Here is a 20,667-nt window from a genome sequence, read left to right as displayed (position 1 = left end):
ATAGTGAGCACCAGCCCTGAAGTCAGGAGGACCTGAGTTCAAATTTGACCTCACACTTAACTCTTCTTGATTGTGTGACCTTGGGCAAGTCACTTCACCCCAATTGCCTCAACAACAATAAAAAATAATAAATAAAAATAAAGAACAACAAAAAAGAACACTTGAGTCTAAATGCCAAAAAATTATAAATGCCAAGTTTGGTCCCAAAGGAGAAAGAACATCCTCTCTTCTTTGCAGAGATGAGGCCTGTGGATGGGGCACGCTCATATAACGTCAAATTTGTGTGATGTGTTGGTTAGTTTTGCTGGACTGTTTTCCCCCTATTTTTTATTCCTCATTAGAATGGATGGTTTTCTGAAAAGGGGAAGTAGTCCTTTGGGAAATGTTGGTCTTCTAAATACAAAAGAAATCAATAAGAAAAAAAATAAGCATGTGTGTGAATGAATGAATCATTTCTCCTCTCTGAGGCATATTTCTCTTATCTATAAAATGGGGGAGTTATAATAATCTCTCACTAGGTTGTCATGAGGAAGACATGTTGCAATAATGGATAAAAAAGTGCTTTGTCAATTCTAAAGCGACATCAATGCCAATTTTTATAACATACTCAAATGGGAAGATGGGTCTATTTTTCATCTGCAGCTCTACCTGGTTTCAGTCCCAGGGAACGAGATGCTCCCAAGCTGGGAACCTCTGATCCTACAACCTTTCTGTTTCTTTTGTGTTATCTTCCCCCTTTAGACTGTAAATTCTTTGAGGGCAGGGACTGGTTCTTTGTGTTAATTATAACCCTAGCTTTTGGCACAGTTCCTGAAATACAGTAGACTCTTAGTGGACTGGATATACCGAGAATCACTGAGGGATTCTCAGGATTCCTAGAAGAGACGAATTTGGATTAAAGATTGATCTTCCATCTAATTCAGTTCCAACTGATCAATGATGGGCAGAAGCAGCTACACCCAGAGAAGAAACACTGGGAAATCAGTGTGAACTCTTTGCATTTTTGTTTTTCTTCCAGGGTTATTTTTACCTTCTGAATCCAATTCTCCCTGTGCAACAAGAGAACTGTTCGATTCTGCACATATATATTGTATCTAGGATATACCATAACATATTTAACATGTATAAGACTGCCTGCCATCTAGCAGAGGAGGTGGAGGGAGGGAGGGGAAAAGTTGGAACAGAAGTGAGTCCAAGGGACAATGTTGTAAAAATTACCCTGGTATATGTTCTGTCAATAAAAAGTTATAATAAAATTAAAAAAAAAATAAAGATTGATCTTCCCCATCCCCCGCAATGTTGGGAAGAACCTGTAATTCTCCTAGTTCCAACATGGTCTTATTACAGGACTTTTAATCATATTTAGGAGCAGTGAGTTGGTGCCATATTACATGAAGCACTGGACCTGAAGTCAGGAAAACTCATGTCCCTGAGTCCAAATTTGACCTCAGACCTCACTGTGTGATCCTGAACAAGTCATTTTACTCTACCTCATGTTACTCATTTGTAAAATTAATTAGAGAAGGAAATGGCAAACCACTCCAGCATCTTTGCCAAGAAAATCCCAAATGGGGTCAAAAAGAGTTAGACATGATGGGAAAAAGAACTCATTAAGACAAATATTGGGAGAATGGAAGGAATGTTAGGCTCGGATCAGAAAATACTTGGTTTAAATAATGCCTCTGACACGTATTAGTTTTTTTTTGCTCTCAATTTCTTCATCTGTAAAATTCAAATAATAATACCTGTAGTATCTCCCTCCAAGGGTTGTTGTAAGGACAAATGATAATAATAATAATAATAATAATAATAATATCTAACACTGATATAGCACTTATTATGTGCCAAGCACTATTCTAAGAACTTGATAATTATCTCGTTTGATCCTCAAAACAATCACGGGAGGTTGATTAGCTCCATTTTACAGGTGAGGAAACTGAGAGAAACAGATGTTAAGTGACTTGACTAGAGTCACACAGCTAGTGAGTGAGCATGGCCACATTTAAACTCAGCTCTTCTTGACTTTAAGCTGGCCAAATAGCACTGCCCCAGTGAGATAACATAGAGAAAATGCCCTGTAGACTTTAAAGTACTCTGTGAGTACAAGTACATAAGAATAATAACTCACAATTTTAAATAGTATTTTATGGATTTTTTTTAAACCTGCAATTTCACCACTGTAGTTCCCAGGAAAGAAACTCCCTCTACCAGTGTAGCTCAGACAGAGATCACCTGACTTTCAAGGGGTTCTGAGAGCCTTGGAGAATTGTCTTGGGGACATTTGTCCAGGGGACATTTGTATTATTTGGGGACATAATAATACATCATTATGTATGTATGCTACACACATAATCAGCATATTATGGGGGAAGATGGGTTCTCTATTCAACACATCAATGATATTTAATAGTACATAAAATATTCCATAACTCCTGCCCTCTTTGCAAAGAAAGAAGGGAAACTAGTTGACACAGTAGATAGAATGCTCTGCTTTGGTCAGGAAGAGCTGAGTTGAAATTCAATCTTAGTTACTTACTAACTATGTGACCTGTATAATGCTGTTGCCTCAGTTTCCTTCTCTGTAAAATGGGGATCAAAATGGTACCTACCCCCAAAGGGTTATTATGAGGATATAAAGTGCTTAGCACAGCATCTAGCACAGAAGAAACACTTTATTATTATAGCTCTATTATTCTCCACCCTTTCCTTGACCCGAGTTTGGTCAATTTTGTATCATTTGTTCACATAGTAGTCTTTGTATACAATGTTTTTTCGGTTCTGCTACAATGGTTTGTATAAATCTTCCCATGCTTTTTCTGAATTCTTCTCTTCACTGTCCCTTATTATGGTTCAGTCACATTTTATCTATCATGTCCATCAATATCAGATTGTTTAGCTGTTTCCCAGTCGATGGAATGGGTCATATTCTCATAGCATTTAAAGATTTGCAGTTTTCCCACTTGATTCCTGCCCCCACCATGACAACCTGGGAAATAGATACTATTATCCCTCTTTTACAGATGGAGGAAATCATAGCTCATTAAGGATAAGAGACTTTCCTGGAATCATACAAGAATTGAATTGATTCTGCAGGATCTTGCAGGCTCCCAAAACAGGACCCTTTCCACCATAATACATTGCCCTTAAAATTTCCAATATGTAATCCCTTCCAGCTTAAAATCTCATGAATCTGTGATTCCATGATTTCGTAGGCCTTAGGAACCTCACCCTGGGCACCAAAGAGGCTGGACTTTTTACTTCAGAAGGGCTCTTCTCCATGCCCACCCTCATGTTTTCAGTAATGGGTTCTCTCCAGGCCTTCTCCACAAATTGACTCCATATTCATGAGGGAACAAAGGCTCCTTAGGGATTTGGGATCATCTTTCTTGGGACCACCTTCCTGCTTCAGTGCAGACAGGAGCCTCCCTCCCCCATGCCCTCAGCTCTGCCAGCTGTGCCGGTGCCCATGCTGAGGCCTGTGATTACAAGGAATTCCTCCTTGGCTCGAAGGATTCACAGCTGCACTGGTCCCAGCTGCACAGGGGAGGGCCCTTCAAGGGCCAGGAATTGGCTTGCCTGGGTTAACCCTGCCCCAGACTCATACAACCAGCCTGTGACACAGCTGGTGCTTTGATCTGCAGCCCCTCCAAGGGAGCTAGTCCAATGGGCCCCAGTTTACCCTTCTCTGCTTCAGGCCCAGCTCGGAAATCTTTTGCTCCCTAAATTACATCAAGTACCTTCATCACAGAAATCATATGATGAATGGGGGGGCGGAGGGGGGGGGAAAGAGGAACTGAGAAATCCCATTGTGGCCTGGGACTGGGATAGAGAAGGTTCTACTTACTAAGCTTTTCTAAAGGAGAAGTGGAAGGAGATTAGGAGGAACTATGGATGGCTAACATTTGCATAGCACTCTATGATTTGACAAGTAAAAGTCTTCTAGATCAGGAAATCAAGGATATTCCAGCTGTAAGGTATTTAAGAACAGTGGTTCCTAAAGTGTGGTCCAGAGAATCCTGGGGGTCTCTGAAACCCTTTCAGAGGGTCTATAAATTCAAAAATATTTTTATTTCTAATAAGTTAAATATCTCTAAATATAAGCCACATAACCAAAAACTCTTTGGATAGTTCCTCATAATTTTTAATATTATAAAGATACTGAGAACAAAGGTTTGAGAACCATAGCCTTAGAACATTGACAATAAGGACTGAAAAGGATGTTAGAACAAAGTATGTCAGGGCTGAAAAGAAAATTTAGAACATAGGTTGTCATGTCAGAAATGGGAAGGCCCTTAGAACCCAGGGTGTCAGAGCTGGGAGGGATCTTAGAACCCAAGGTGTCAGAACTGGGAGGAAGCTTAGAACACATGATGTCAGATCTGGGAGGGCCCTTAGAATGAGGATGTCAGAGTCCTTAGAACAGAGAATGTTAGAGCTGAGAGGAAATTTAGATCACAGGATGTCAGAACTGGAAATGTCCTTAGAATACAGAATGTCAGGACAGGGAGAATCTTTATAACACAGAATGTCAAGGTTAGAAGGGATTTTAGAATATAGAATTTTAGAACAGTAAGAACCCAGAATTAATAACATTAGTGCCAGAAGAGAATAGGCATTTATTAAGTCATTAGCATGTGTTAGACTCTTCTAAGTGCTTTTCAAAATCTCATTTGATCTTTACAACTTTTTGAGGTAGGTGCTATTATTATCCCCATTTTACAGAGGAGGAACTGAAGCAAACAGAGGCTGTGTCTTGCCTAGGATCATACAACTTGTTAATGTCTGAAGAGACCACATTTGAATTCAGCTCTTCCTGACTCAAGCCCAGGGCTCTATCCACTGCGCTACTCAGCAATGAAACAAAAAGAGACCTTAGAAAACAGTATCAGGACGTAGGATGTCAGAGTTCCAAGAGATCATAAAAAGGCAGAATGTCAGGACTGAAGGGAGCTTAGAACACAGAATGTTGTTGTTCACTTGTCTCCCACTCTTCATGACCCCATTTGGGGTTTTCTTGGCAGGGATACTGGAGTGGTTTGCCATTTCCTTCTCCAGTCCATTTTACAGACGAGGAAACTGAGGCAGACTGGGTGAAGTGACTGGCCGAGGCTCACACAGCTAGGTCTGAGCCCAGATTGTATGCTCCCGACTCCGGGTCTGGCGCCCAATCTACTGCACTTGTCTATCCCCGACAAAGAATAACACATCAAAGCTGCGTTGGGGAGGGGGGCGAGTTAGAAATCATCAATCTCCTCGCTTTACAGAGGGGGAAACTGAGGGTCCAGTCTGCCTAGGGTCACCCAATGACCCCAAGCCCCCAGTCCAAGCCCGTCCCAGCTGTCCGAGCTCTATTCCGGCCCCCACTCCACCCCACCCCCACCCCCCACCCCCGCTTGGTGGGCCCCTGGCCAGCTGTGGGCAGCTGCCTCTTTTGCCCTGTTCGGGGGCGGGGGGCGGGCTGGCAGATCTGGGGAAGGAAGTTGGGGCTGTCTGCAGAGGGTAGGCGGGTGCCGGGAAGCTCCGGGACCAGGCAGCGGAGGGGAGGGGGAGGCGGAGGGAGGGAGGCCCGAGCTCAGACATCAGGGCGCCAGCAAACACCTGTGAGCGGCTCCCCGGCCAGCCGTGCCCAGCACAGACACACACAGCGTCTGCGGGAGGGAGGGGGCCGCGGGGGGGAGGGCTGAGCCCGGCCAATCTGGGCTCCTTGGGAGGGGGGGCAGGGCTAATCGCCCCAGGCTTGGACAGCGAGGCAAGCTGAACTCTGGGTACCCCGAGCCACCGGCCTGTGTCTTCATCATCGTTATTAATTATAACTGCGCACATTTCTCGAAGCTTTAAGCCTTGCCCTCATAACCACCCCGTGAGGTGCGAGTGGGACTGAACGGTGCTTTTGCACTCCGCGTTTTTCTGACTCCAAGGCGCATTTGGATCTCTGCTCAGTCCCGAGATTCGGGACAAGTCAACTCATTTCTGTGGGCTTCTGCTGCCTCTTCTGTAAAATGAGAAGGCTGGTCTCAGCCTCGAAGGCCCCTTCCAGCTCAGAATCTGTGAGCCTGTGTTTAGAAAAGCATCATTATCACCACTTTACAGATGAGCAAACTGAGTCTCAGAGACATTAACCAGCCTAACTAGCCTAAACAGCTAGCAGTCTTTTCTCTCTCTCTCTCTCTCTCTCTCTCTCTCTCTCTCTCTCTCTCGATCATAAAGAGATCTTTAGAGAGAGAGAGAGAAAATATAGGTGAAGATGAAATTGTAGAAGTTAAGTCTTGTAGGTGAAGATGAAATTGTAGGTCTAAGAGAGCCCTGGGAAAGCCTTTAGGAGAAGCAGACAGGGGCCAAGGAATCAGCTGGTTTTCTGTGCTCAGCCGGAGGCGGTATAAGGAGAGCCCTGGGTTTGGTATCAGCTTTGCTATTTACTATACCTATGACAAGTCACTTTATTTACTGGGCTTCGGTTTCCTCCTCTGAGGGTCTGGTCAGAGGGTCTCCAAGGTGCCTTCCAGTTCCAAAGCTCTGATCATTCTAAAGACTGATTGGCTGAAGCCTAATCTTTAGCTGCCATCTTGTAGATAGGAACGAATGTTCACCAAGCATGTATTTTGTATTTTATTGAATGGTACACTGTAACTAATAAGCCAAGTAACCAGGTGCCATTTCTATAAACTACAAACTAAGAATGATAAGACTATCAATATAGTTTCGAATTTGCTACTTTTACTGCACTTTTTTTTATGTATATGTAAGGAAGCCATAGAGATTATAAATTCAATTTGAGTAAAGTTTAAAAACTACATATTTTATGATAAGGGGCCTTTAATTGAAGATGGCCAAAGCAGTGATATTTGTTTTTAAAGAGAATTATAAGAGTTTTATTTTTTCTGATATTAAAAATTACTTAATAAAGTAATAAAGATTGATTGAAGGTAGAAGATGATTAGAACCATTTAAAAGATGAAAAGGAATTTCAAGGGGATCCGTGACCATAGCTTGTGGGGGGAGGGGAATTACATTTTGATTTTTACTTATTTCTAACCTTAGTATTTGCTTCAATTATGATTTGTTTTTGAGAACGGGTTTATAGATGTCACTAGATTGTTTAAAAGGATCCGTGACACAAAAAAGGAGAAGGACCCCTGGTCCAATCTTTCATTTTTCAGAAGAGGAAACTGAGTCACCAAAAAGAAGAGATGTGTTCATTATCATATAATCAGGCCCCAAATCCAGGTTTTCAGATCCCTACTCCAGCACTCTCTTTGCTATTTCCTGTCCCCAGGCTCTCGACCCCAGAAGTGGCACCTCATTATCCATTTGGCCAATCTCTCCAAGGGCATGTCACCAGAGCTGCAATTCTGCCATGAATCAGTTATTCCACTAGAGTTAAGTGTTCCTGCTCCCTTCTCCCAGGGCCCTCTATTAAGATGCAGATCCTCCTAGGATGAGTAAATCTCTAACACCTTCCTGAATAAATAAATGTGTCTGAAGCTCGACCTCTGTCTGTCCTTAGGAGGAGAAGGAAAAAGGGTAGAAGAAATTCCGCCTACTTTCCATTTTTGCCAGACCCCTGCCCCCTTCCTAACCCCTTCTAATCACTCCATGTCAGATGACTGTAGTGGAAATAGCTCTGAGTTTAGAACCTTAAAGACCTAACCTTGGGTCCTGCATGTGCTCCTTATTAGCTGTGTAACTTTGGGCAAATCCTTTCATTTCTCCCAGGTTTAGTTTCGCAATCTGGGAGATTTGTGGATTTACATAGTCCTTTTCCACTCTAAATTCTATGTATACCCCCTCTCCACTCTTCTTCTTCATGTGCTGTAATCCATACATTCGTTCAATCCTCCAGGCAGGACCTAATTAAGAAAGAGAGTCTTTGGTCTCAGAGAATTAATAATCTATGGGGACTCTTTGTTGTGTCTCCCTTTTTGTGATCCCATTTAGGGTTTCTTGGAAGAGATACTGGAATGGTTTGCCATTTTCCTTCAAGACCAGTTTATTTTACAGATGGGGAAATGGAGGCAAACTGGGTTAAGTGACTTGCCCAGGGTTACAGAGCTACGAAGTATCTGAGGCTGGACTTGAACTCAGAAAGATTTGTTTCCCTGACTTCAGGTGCACTCGGCCACCTAGCTGACCAATGGGAAGTTCTCTGGTTAAGCAAAGGCCACCTAGCTGACCAATGGGAAATTTGGTGGTTAAGCTAATTAGTAAGGATGTTCCTTGTTATGAGGTAAGCTCCTTGAGGGCAGGGACTTTTTTTTTTTTTTTGCCTTTTTCTGTATCCCCAGAGTTCAGCACAGTGCCTGGCACATAGTAAGCACTTAATGGTGATTACTTGATTAGATGAGATAATTTGAATTAGGAGGGAGAATTAACTACTAGGTCTTTCAGGAAAGGTTTGGGGGTGGGGGAGAAAGAAGGTGCTCACTAAATTGAGCCTGGAAAGCTAGGGAGCAGAAATTGAGAAGAGTGTATTCCAGACAGAACACAGAATGTGCTGAAGACAGAGAAGTGGAGTGGAACACTTCTGGGAACAGCAAGGAGGTCATTGTGGCTGGAACATACTGTATGAAGAGGAACAATAATGTCTGTGTATCTGGAAAGGTAGATGGCAGGTGATGAAAATCACCAATGCCAGTCTAAGTAATTTGTGTTCTAATGCTCAATAAATGCTGGCTTTTTGGATTTGCCAGAAAAAGGCTAGGAGTTTGGGGAAAGGAAAATTAAATATGAGTCAACATTGAATGTGATATGACAGCCAGAAAAGGTGACTTGACCTTGGGCTACCTTAAGACACACAGAAAGTCTCCTCCAGACTCTGCCCTGAGCAGGCAGCATCTATGGTATTGTGCTCAATTCTGGGCACTACATTTCAGGAAGGATCTACAGAAACTGCAGGAGGTCTAGAAGAGAGCAATCAAGTTGCTTTCTTGCATAAGAAGATCATTCGAAAGACCTGGATGTCTAACTTGAAGAAGAAAAATGGGGTGGGATGAGAAGCTGGAAAGGGATAGATTGCCAGGTGGAAGAGATGTGAAACTGATTGCATTTGGGTGCAGAAAAGTTATAAAGAGGAAAAAAAAGAGAGAGAGATTCGATCCTCTTCAAGGATGCTTTTGGCTCTAGCATCTTTTTATCTGAGTTCTATTAATGTCACCAAAATCTTGCTAAGCAATGAACTTGCCCGATAAAACATTGGGCTATCAGGATATGGAACACTTCCCTTCTTACCTTTGTAACATGTCTAGACTATACCCCTTTCTCTCTTCTCATCCTGCTGCCATCTTGGTGCAAGTCTATCATCTTGTCCCACTTGGACTGTTGCAATAACTTGCTGGTGGGGTTGCCCACCACAAGTCCCTCCCACTAGTCCATCCTCCACCCAGCCATTCAAGTGATTTTCTAAAGCTCAGCTGTGACCATGTCACTCCTTACTCAATAAACTACAGTGGCTCCCTATTACCTCCAGGATCAAATATTGAATCTTCTATTTAGCATTTGAAGTCCTTCATAACTTAGCACCTCCCCTCCTTAACTTTTCTGGCCCTCTTATACCTTACCTACCTCCCAATACTCTTTGATCTGAGGTCACCACCTCTTTGTTTATCCCATGCCATCTCTCAACTCTGGACATTTCCCTGGCTTTTCCTGTGCTCGGAATACTCTCTCTCATCTCCACCTTCACACTTGCCTGGCCTTCTCCAAGTCCCGGATAAAATTTTACCTTGTAGAAGAAGTCTTTCTTAATTTCTCTTAATCCTAATGCCTCCCTTTTGTGGATTATCCCCTATTTATGCTCTCTATAGCTTATTTGGAAATAGTTGTTTGCATGTTGTGAGCTCTTTGTACTTTTCTTGTTGTTCAATCCTGTCCAAATCTTTTGGGGTTTTCTTGGCAGAAATATTGGAATGGTTTGCCCTTTGCTTCTACAGCTCATTTTGCAGATTCCGAAACTGAGGCAAACAGTGTAAAATGACTTTCTCAATATCATATAGCTAGTAAGTATCTGAGGTTGGATTTGAATTCCAGGTCCAGTGTTCCATCCTGCCCCTCTTTGGGGGTGCAAACTTCCTTTTTTTTTTATATCTTCATCATTTAGCACAGTGCCTAGCACACAGTAGGCCCTTAATAAATATTTATTGACTGACTGAGATCTTCACAAAAGCAGGATGACCATTTGCTGGTGTTTATAGTAATGATTATTCTTCAGATAGAGGTTGAACCTGATTGCCACTGAATTGCTTCCAAGTTCATTCATTCATTCATTCAGCAAGGATTTTTCAAGTTCCTTGTAGCTACCAGTGGAGAAGGAAATGGCAAATTATTTCTTGCCAAGAAAACTCCAAATTGGGTCACCGAGAGTTAGGCGAGACCCAAACAATTGAACAACAACAAAGTAGGTGCCAGACACTGTGCTAAAGTTCAGGGACAAAAAGACAAAACCAAAAGCAAGGGATGATTTTTAGGAGCTGATCTTCTACTGGAAGGGAGGAAGGGGGAGTGTGAACATGTACCCAGGTAAGTAAATCCATACAAAATACATGCAAAGTAACTCGGGGAGGGCCTTGACCAATTAGACCATCAGCAAGGACATAGCCAATAGCTCCTGACCTGAACCTTGAAAGAAGCTAGGATGCTAAGTGGAAAAGATATGGGAGAGATGGGAAAGCCTTGATGTCTGTACAAAGTCTAGATGGAACATTTTGAGCTGAACTAGAGCAGTGGGCAGGACAGAGTGACTCAAATGGGTATGGTATGAGGTAGAAAGAGATCTAAGAAGGCCAGAGTGGGTAAGAGCCAAAATGAAGGGTGGCCCTCAATGTCAAACAAAGCAATTAGAGGCTCCTGATGTTCCTTAAGCAGGAGGAGAAAATGGATCAAAGTTGTGCTGCAGGAACATCATTCTGTAATAAATGGCCAAGGCTTCTAATGGGCAGTTTTGGGGAAAAGAAATCAAAGTTATATAGAGTGATATTAAAAAATATTCTAAATCATTATTGATTAGAGATATGCAAATTAAAACAACTTTGAGATGACCTTTCCTATCTATCAGATTGGCTAAAATGATAGGAGAAAATGGCAAATGTTGGAAGGGATGGGCAAAAATTGGGACATTAATATATTGTTAGTAGAACTGTCAATGGGTCCAATCATTTTGGAGAGAAATTTGGAATTATACCCAAAGAGATATAAAACTGTGTTTATCCTTTGACCAGCTATCCCACTATTAAGTCTGTTTTCCCAAGAGGAAGGGAGGGAAAGAACCTATATATTCTAAAATATTTATAGTAATTCTTTGTAATGGCAAAGACATAGAAATTGAGGGGAGATCCATCCATTGAGAAATGGCTACACAAATTGTGGTATATTATTGTGATGGAATACTACTATGCTGTCAGAAATGATGAGCTGATTGATTTTAGAAAAGACTTATATGAAATAATTAAGAGTGAAATGAGAACCAAGAGAACACTGTATATAGCAACAGAAATATTCTTCAAAGAATAACTGTGAATTTGTAAGTTATTCCAAGTATTATAAATATGCAAATAAACTACAAAGGACAGATTAAAGAAAGATACTCTTTACCTTCAGAGAAAGAACTGATAAATAGAAATATGCATAATATGGTTTTACATATATACATATGTAAATACACACATATATCTAGATATATAAATTAATATATAAAAATATATAATATAAATACAATATATAAATATAATATAAAAATAGATCTGTCAATCCAATTGTGTGGAATGACAAAACTTGACAACTAATTAAATTGGAGGAATGTTAGAAAAAGTGAAGAGTCCAGGAACAGTGAGGTTGTGTATTGGGAAGACTAAAAGAGAGGCAGCTTCTGGAGGAAAAGATTACTCTAAAATTCTGTCTGTGAATGAAGGAATTTGGGATACATTCAACCAAGTTCAGCAAACATTTATTAAGTAACTATTACGTACACTGTGCTTCACATTAGGGATAAAGGCGAAGATAAAAAGCCATTTCCAACTTTTGAGAAGCCTATGGTTAAAGCCAGGGGTTCCAAATCTGTGTGATAAAAGGTGGGATGTGATGGGGTAAAATGAATTACTGAGATCATTTTCTACAGGGGGAGGGGAATGGAGATCTTGGAAAGCTTCAGGGAGGAGTTGGTACCTGAGGAAGAAGAGGAATGAGATGGTCAGGATGGGAAGAGACTCTCTGAACCTAACTGTTTCACTCACCTTTACTTACCACAGCAAATCTCATCAGGACTAAAAGGGGAGAAGGGGGGTGATTTGATGTCTGTTTGTTATTAAATATCATAGTAATTCGTGCCAGGAGCCAAGTAGGGATGATGTCATATTATAAACACAACTCTGAGGCCCCCCTGGAGGCCCCACCTGGAGAGTACGTACCCTTCACTCCTAGGCCCTGAGCCAGGAGAAATCCGGGGGCTGTCGTCCCCCACCCCAGCCCCACACCTCTAGCAAGCATCATCCAGCAAAACACCTAGGCCCCCCGCTGAGGTGGTGGATAGTCTCAGGCCCTGTTCAGCTTTGCCTTGAATTAGACCTCTCCCCTTTTCCCTACAACCTGGCCCTGTGCTCCTGGAAGGTCAGGGAGATCTCCAAGGTGGTGGTGGGGTGACAGGAGGGGGGATTCTTTCTCTCTCACACATGGGATGGCTCAGGATGCCTGGGATGCACTGCCAGAAAGCCCAGCTTCCAAAGGGACAGCTGCGGATCAGGGGCTGGACAGGACAAAGAGCTGGCTCCTGACCTCAAAGACCCGGATTTCAATCCCAGAACTGGGATTGACCTTGGTCACTTGGTCACTTATGAGTGACCTTGGTCAAAAGATTTCACTTCATCTCTAAGATGAAGATACTGGCCTTCATGGTCGCTCTAAGGCCTGTTAACTTTGCCTAACATGGCACCCCTCCATAAACACCTTTCCCTCCCCCATGGCCTTCTGAACACACTCCCACAAATCACAATTTTGCGATTCTGGGATAAGGTCTTGGAGAGTAATGCCAGTATTCAGCCAGAACATAGTAGGTTCCTAATAACTGCTTATTTTTTTTTTTTTTTTTTTTTTGGAAGCAATTGGAGTTAAGAGACATGCCTGGGGTTATATAACTAGTAAATGTTTGAGATCAGATAAGTCCTATTGATTCCAGGGCTGGTGCTCTAACCACTGTACAACCTAGCTTCCCTTTACTAACTGCTTATTGATTGATCATTTGATTGATGGGGGCTTCCTCAGGTCACACTTCCAAAGCTGGATAATAAGGACCTTTGATTTAGGGGTCCAAGGTCCCCCCATTTAGCCTGTGGTTGGGTATGAGACCCAAATTACCCCCAAAAGAGCAAATTGGAAAAGAACATATGAGGAAGCCATTTCTTTTGGGAAGCTAGATAGTATAATGGGAAGAGAATTGGATGTGGCAGTCAGGAAAACTTACATTCAAAACTTGCCTCATATACTTAAGTCATTACAATTACTAATTCAGTGATCTTCACAAAAATTCTGGAAGGTAGTTGCCATTATATGGAGCTAATTAATAGAAGTAAAGCACTTTATAAACCTTAAAGTGATAGAGAGATACACACATTTGTATCTTTGTATATATGCATATAGAATATAGTATATTATACATTATATAGTACATATGGGGTTGGTATACATGTACAATATATGGTACAGTTTTCTTAATTTCTCTGTGCCTGAATTTCACAGCTTCCTCCTCTCAAGGTTGTTATGTTAAGATGAAGGAACATATCGAAAGCAGTTTGCAACACTTCAAACCTTCCAGAAACCCGAGCTATTACCATTATTATTCTTTCCCCTTCAATCCCTGAGCTCCAGGGACTTTTGTGAGGAAAGGCTAGGAGGGGATGCTGGCTCCAGGCTCCCTCCCTTGTCTACCTCCCAAAGCAAAGCAGGCTGTAGAGTCCCATTCTGAAGGCAACCTTGTCCAGCATCTGGAAGAGATTTGACAGGAGTGAAGATGGGCAGGGAGGTGTGGGACAGATGATGTGAGAGAGCTGGGCGAAGACAGATTCTGAGGGGAGTGCTGGGAATCACAGGGAAGCTAATGAGGGAGATTCTTCAGGAGCCTTCTCCGGAGGGAGGAGGGAGGAAAGGGTCCCCTGCTTGGTCCTGGGACTCACCAGCGGGATGCAACACTTGTGGCTGATGGGCCCCTTCACATCTCAGGAAGTTTGATATTTGTAAAGAAGGAGGAGGTTGAGAAGGGTGAAAACCAGCAGCTAAATGGGGAGGGTGCTGGCCCTGGAGTTACAAAAACCCGAGTTCAAATGCTGCACATACGCTTCTAGGTTCTATAACCCTGACAAATTACTTAACATGCCTCAACCAATATTTCTGTAAAATGGGGATTGTAAAAACCCCTAGCTCATGGGATTGTGGCCAGGTTAAATGGAGTTAATATAGATAAAGAATTTTGCTTTACATTCACACATATATGTATGGATGTGTTTATAAATACTACTTTAAGGTAGTAACAGCTAATATAGTGCATATGTATACACGTGTGTGTGTGTATGTGTGTGTGTGTGTGTGTGTGTGTAAGGAAACTGGGGCAAATGATGGTTAAATCACTTGGGTCATGGGGATAGTGTTGTGTTACGTCTGAGGCTAAAATTGAACTCCTGACTCTTCCTGACTAATAATAGATAGTCTTTATATGTACACACACATACACACTCATTCAAAATACTCTTTCTCCTCTCTCTCTGTCTCTATCCCCCCCTCTGTCTCTTTCTCTCCATATATACCAAAGCTATATGTATTATATAATATATATACTATATATACATAGACAAACATATATAAATTATATGTGTGTGTATCTCTCTATCACTTTATGGTTTAGAAAATGTTTTACATATATTAACTAGCTCTTCTATAAAAATAGTATCTTCCTCCCAGAATTGTTGTGAGGATCAAATGAGGTAATAATTGCAAAGCATTTAACCCGGCGTCTGGCACATAGTGAGTAGTTAGTTAGGTATTGTTATTTAGAAACATTTCCATTCCAAATGTCCGTATGGACAAATTGTGTTGGAATTGGATCCCAAAATTTGGGGGTCATTTTGGCCCCCTTGGAGAATGAAGGGCAACAACCCACCACCCAGACATTATTATTATTAATACATGTGCAAAATATAAATCAAACTTTAGGAGAGGCGCTAGCAGCTGGAAGAATCGGGAAAGTAGCTTCTAAACTGTGTTTTGAAGGAAGGAGAGATTCTAAGAGGCAAGGAGGGAAATCTTTTGAGTTGTGAATGGGGGCAGTCAGTGAAAGACCATGGAGGAGATAGATGGTAAAGATGATAATGGTGATGGAGAAAGAGAAGGAAGAAGAGGAAAGGAAGGAGGGGGCAGAAGGAAAAGAAGCTGTGTTTTGCTCTGTGGGGGAACTCACACCAACACACTGGAATCCTTCCCTTGGGGCTCTTAATCTTCCATTTCGTGGTCTTTTGATCCATTTCTTGGTCTTTTGATCCATTTCTTATGAGCCATTCATCTCTGACAATAAGCTGGGACTTGCCCAAGCCACCACCAAGCTTTCTACTGCCCTTTGGCCCAAGTGAAATCAGGATTCTTTTGAGATGGAATTGCTGCATAATTCACAGCTCTATGCCTCTTTATAGGACTTTGTGGGGCCATGGGAGATAGTGAAATAAGGGATTCAGTGCTAACCTTGGAATCAGGAAGACCTTCCTCTGACTCTTATTAACTCTATGTCCAAGAACAAATCACTTCATTTCTCTGAGTGGCAGGCAACTTGAAATGATAGAAAGGTCACCATCTTGGATCTGCATTGTTAGAGGGAGTTTCTGTACCGGTGGTATCTGCATTACAAATTGAGTTAATAATGATCAGAAGTATAGAAATTTATAAAGCCTTTCTGATTTCCCCAGCTGTTGGTGCCTCCTGCCTCCTGAAACCATTGACTTCTAGGTTCCTACCTTATTTCCAGTGATAGAAAGATAATCTCTTTTAGGGAGAGATCGTTTCATTTTTGACTTGGCATTCCCAGTGCCTGGTACATAAGAGCCGGCATTTATACAGCTGGAAGGTTTCCAAAGGGCTTTAAAAATATTTAGTAATTGGGGCAGTTAAATGATGCAGAAGAGCACTAGCCCTGGAGTCAAGAGGATTTGAATCCAAATCCCAGTCTCAGACACTTAACACTTACCAGCTGTGTGACTCTGGACACGCCAGTTGCCTGCCCCTCCCCCCCAAAAAATATTAGGGATATAGATATAGATAGCTAATATGAAAAGAAAACAATAAAAATAATTTATTAATAAAAAGTATCTTTAATAAATGTTTGTTGAATGATTGAAAACTTGACAATAGGTATTTAATCAATGAGTCCTGGAGTTTTGCTAAGGTCTCTATGACTTTGGATTAGGAACTTTACCATTTTGGTCTTTCACTACTTTATCTGTTATATAATTTGGAAGAGAATATTATTTGCCTTTTCTTCTTTATAAGGACGCTAGCTGGACAGTTTGAAGAGATAGATGCTCTGAGCTACAGAAGCCCCTATTTCTAAACTTCTTTTAGGAAGCTGCTCATACACCCACAGTGGTCTTTTTATTTCTTTGTATTTACTGTATTACTTTTTACCTAATAGGATTTTGAAGGTGGAATACACCCTAAAACATTGATTTTCAGAGCTGGGAGGGCCCTTAGAACATGGGATGTCAGAACTAGGAGAGCCTTCAGAACATTTATTGTTTAGATTTCAGATGGCCCTTGAAACACAGGAAAATCCTTAGAACAGAATTGTCAATGCTGGGAAGGTCCTTGGATCACTGAAAATCAGAGCTGGGAGAGCCTTTAGAACGTGGAATGCCAGAACTAGGAGAGCCTTTGGAACATTCAGTGAGGGGTCCATTGCCAGGGGCAGCTGGATAGTGCAATAGATAGAGCATTGGCTCTAAAGTCAGGAAGACCTGAATTCAAATTTGGCTTCAGACATTTATTAGCTGTGTGCCCCTAGACAAGCCATTTAACCAGATGCCAGATTTGGGAGGCCCTTGGAAAATTCATTGTAAGAGCTGGGAGGGCCCATGGAACAATGAAAGTCAGATGTGGGTGGGCCCCTAGAACATGGGATCCCAGAATTGGGAGAGACCTTGAAATGACATTCAAATGTGGCATAGTATACTGAAAAAAATCATTAGATTCAGGAGTTAAGAGGATTTTGGTTTCCACCTTTGGATGTTTAACTACCTGAGTTACTCTGGGCACTTATTTTCTCTGGGCCTCATATTTAATATGAAAGGGCTTGGACTAGATGGGGTCTCTAAAGTTCTTTCAATCTTTCATCCTTTTTTTTTTTTTTTTTAAAGTGACAAATCTTTCAATAGTATTTTATTTTTCCAAATACATGTAAAGATAGTTTTCAACATTCATTTTTACAAAACTTTGGGTTTTTAATTTTTCTCCCTCCTCAAGACAGCCAGCAATCTGATATAGGTTAGATATGTGTAATCCTTTTAAACAGATTTGTCGTAAACAAGAAAGAAAAAAATAAACAAAAAGGTGAAAATGCTCCGATTCAATCCACATTCAGTCTCCAGTGTTCTCTCTGGATGAGTCGATCTAGCATCCTTAATATAGAATGTTAGAACTGGGAGGGATCTTAAATTCCTCTCATTTTACAGACAAGAAGATGATCAAGTTTCTTATAACTTTTCAGATCAATCATATCCATTATTCTATTTCTGCTGGCCCCAAAGCTGATGCAAAGGTAGTCCCTCTATAGTGAATGTCATCCCAGCTCCCTGCTGAGGCTAGTTTAGCTCCCCTGGCTCAGGTGGAATGATAGAAACAGCAGGGGTTAACATATACTTCAAGTGGAAATAAACATCACCTTCTCAGATTAAAAACAGCAGTGTAACCTTCCTAGACCCCGAATGAGGGATTTATTAACAATTTAAACCCCATCTAAGCTTGGCTCTATCCAAGCTCCTAAGGAAAATCTTTACTCATCTGTGAAATGGGTTCTGGTGGCTATCTATAAAAAGATAATAGAATGGGAAACCGTGACTGGGGCTGCTCACCTGAGAGAACCTTCTCCCTCTCCAAAAACAAATAGTATACCCCTAACCAGGCCATCAAGTTACCCTTAATGAGGAAACCCAGTACACTGAAAAATAGAGAACAGATTGGGAGACTTGGGTTTGGATTCCAGGTCTATCTGACCTCAAATGAATCACTTCCCCTGTTCTCTAGGCCAGTTTCTCCAGCAAAAATTCCGAGGTTGGGCAGCTTATCTCAAAGAGCTCCAGTTCTTATCATTTTGTGCTTCTTGTCCTGATAACTTCGGGGAAAAGCAATTGAGGTTTAAAAGGCCTTGGCCTAACAACGGCCCACTCCACCCCTTGGCTGGCCAAGGCCAGATTTCTTAGCAGAGTAGATTTTGTCCTATTCTATCAACCCCCTGGGGGGGAGGGAGCTTCCCTCCCAGTCATTCATTTACCTTTCCTAAGCCAAAGAGGCAAGGGCACCCAGACCCTTTTACAAATAAGATGTTTTGAAGATATTTTTGTGGGCTGGGGAGAAGTTAGAGAACAGACATACACTAAAAAGTTTAAAAAAAAAAAAACACTTTTATTATGCAAAAAGTTTAACTTTTATAAAAAGTTTATAAAGTACAATGCATGAAACAGAAAGTCACCTTCCTGCACAAAGGTACATATGCTATACATACTCTATTATAGAGTTCATAATCACAGTGAGGTCTTGAGGAGGGGACAGGAACAAGTAGGTCTCTTTCCTGAAAGGTCTCCCCCCCTCCAGGGACACCACAATCTAAAGTCTCCAGCTGCCTCAACAAAATTGGTTGGGGGTGGGGAAGGGAAATAACAAAATGTCCCTTCGAAAAAACAAAACCTGCTGAACAAACCAATCCTTTTAAACTTGGGGAAAAACCGTAAACCGGTATGAAAACCGTCTTCTCTTTTCTTCTACAGAAGCCCCATAGTTTAGTTCTCCTAGATCCCGGGAAGAGGGCTCAGCTCGGAGTTCCTTTCACAGCCTTGAACCAGGCGAGGCGGAGACAGTGGTAAAAACAGATGCTGGAGCCAGTGTGGACCTGGCTATTCCTGGGGCTCTGGTCAAAGCCTGATCCTCGGGGTCCCAGCGGGATCACAACACCTGCATACAGAACTGGAAGGGGGAAGGGGGAGGGAGACATACAGGGACGGGTCAGTTTCCTCCCAGATCACAGGCAGGGGCAGGTCTGCAGACTGGTCGGCGCCAGGGAGGAAACTTTGTTCCCCTCCAGCTGATAAGAAATCCGTGCCTAGAGTTCTCCCCCCTCTCCCCCCACCCTCAGCTCCACTGGTTGGCTGCAAATCACAGGCTCCCAGAAGAAGCCGGACCCGGGGATTGGGCTGGGGGTGGTGGTGCTGAGAATTAGGGCTGGGGGCAATTAGAAACCGGGGAATCTGGGCCATTTCAGTACCGCAACTTTAAATAAACATGTCCCTGGGAGGTCAGAGTAGGGGCGCTACCTAAACCCACGCGAGGTTTCGGGAAAGGGGAGAGGGAGGAGATGCTTACCTAGGGGTGGCTGGGGTCAGTGGCAAAGACTGCTCTCGTCTTTGGAGTAGAGTTCAGACGTCAGTTCGGCTGTCTGGATAGGAGAGAGGATAAAGTTGGGCTTAGCCTCAGATTGCGGCTGAGGGGGTGGGGGGCGTCGGTTTCTCTCCTGCCCAACGCCCCCCCCTCCTCCCCAAGAAAATCATCTCCTGCCCGGCTTCTGCTCCGGGGTCCAGAGGCTGTTTCTTTTCCCCCCTCACATCACCACTAATTGCTAATGGTGTCGGGTCTCCACCGCACCCCAGGCGGTCACATCCCATTCGGGGTTCCAGCCCCCCCACCCCAGCCTGGTCACAACCCAATCTAACTCATCCTCCCAGTCTGGGTCTTAATACTCTTAAAGTTTCCCCCCCTTCCCCATCCCAGGCCACCCAAACTCAGCCCCCACCCTTTCTACCGCGGGTCTTGGCCCCTTCTGGGTGGGGTGGGGGAGTCAAGTCTCAGACACCACCCGGGCCACAACCCTCTCCGGGTTTCAGTCCCCATCCTCCTTTCCTCCACACCCCCTCAACTCCGGTTCTCAGCCCTCAGGCTTCTCTCAAGCGGATCGGTCTCGCGACCCCTTCCTGTCGGTGCCGTCCCCAAAGAGCACCCACCTGGATGCCGAGATGGGGCCCGTCGGGGGCCCCTGGGGCGGGCTCGGCCAGCACCACCTGCAGGTCCAGGATGTAGTCAATGACACGCTGCAGGATCTCCACCTGGCTGAGCTCCGTGCCCCGCGGGACGCCCGGGACCAGCTCCCGCAGGCGCGAATAGCAGTCATTCATGTCATAAAGCAAGCTCAGCGGCTCCTCGGCCGCGGGACTCTTCCCACGGCCACGCGCGATGGCAAGGCTGCGCTCCGACAGACAGCACACGGCTTCGTAGCAGCCTCGGGCTGGGCTCAGAGCCTTCATGTTGGTGGGACGGGTAGCAAAGGAAAGAACTGGGGGAGAAGAAGACGAAAAGAACCACAAACAGGGCAAACCCACGCTGCGCGCCAGCCTGCAGCCCTTCTCTCTTATAGGGGAGCCCGGACCAGGCCCCCACCCACCGCAC

The 20,667-nt window shown here is 43.2% G+C and overlaps 1 protein-coding gene across 1 annotated transcript; it reads right to left on the bottom strand.

Moving 5' to 3' along the window:
• Positions 1-18,609: 18,609 nt before the first annotated feature.
• Positions 18,610-20,624, bottom strand: ID3 (inhibitor of DNA binding 3, HLH protein). Its single transcript, XM_031962620.1, has 3 exons — positions 20,226-20,624; positions 19,591-19,663; positions 18,610-19,194 (listed from the first exon to the last, which is right to left on the bottom strand). Exons 1-2 carry the CDS (start codon positions 20,523-20,525, stop codon positions 19,607-19,609), a joined length of 357 nt encoding a protein of 118 aa, XP_031818480.1. The 5' UTR covers positions 20,526-20,624; the 3' UTR covers positions 18,610-19,194; positions 19,591-19,606.
• Between the last annotated feature and the right edge of the window lie 43 nt (positions 20,625-20,667).

Source organism: Sarcophilus harrisii, chromosome 3, assembly GCF_902635505.1.
Source record: "Sarcophilus harrisii chromosome 3, mSarHar1.11, whole genome shotgun sequence".
Classification (NCBI taxonomy): Eukaryota; Metazoa; Chordata; class Mammalia; order Dasyuromorphia; family Dasyuridae; genus Sarcophilus; species Sarcophilus harrisii.
This window is presented reverse-complemented; position numbering and strand designations above follow the sequence as displayed.

Coding starts and splice junctions, on each gene's coding strand:
- ID3 (XM_031962620.1), bottom strand. CDS start 20,525: ATGAAGGCTCTGAGCCCAGCCCGAGGCTGCTACGAAGCCGTGTGCTGT. Junction 19,664..20,225: donor GGCCCCATCTCGGCATCCAG/GTGGGTGCTCTT, acceptor TCTCCTATCCAG/ACAGCCGAACTGACGTCTGA.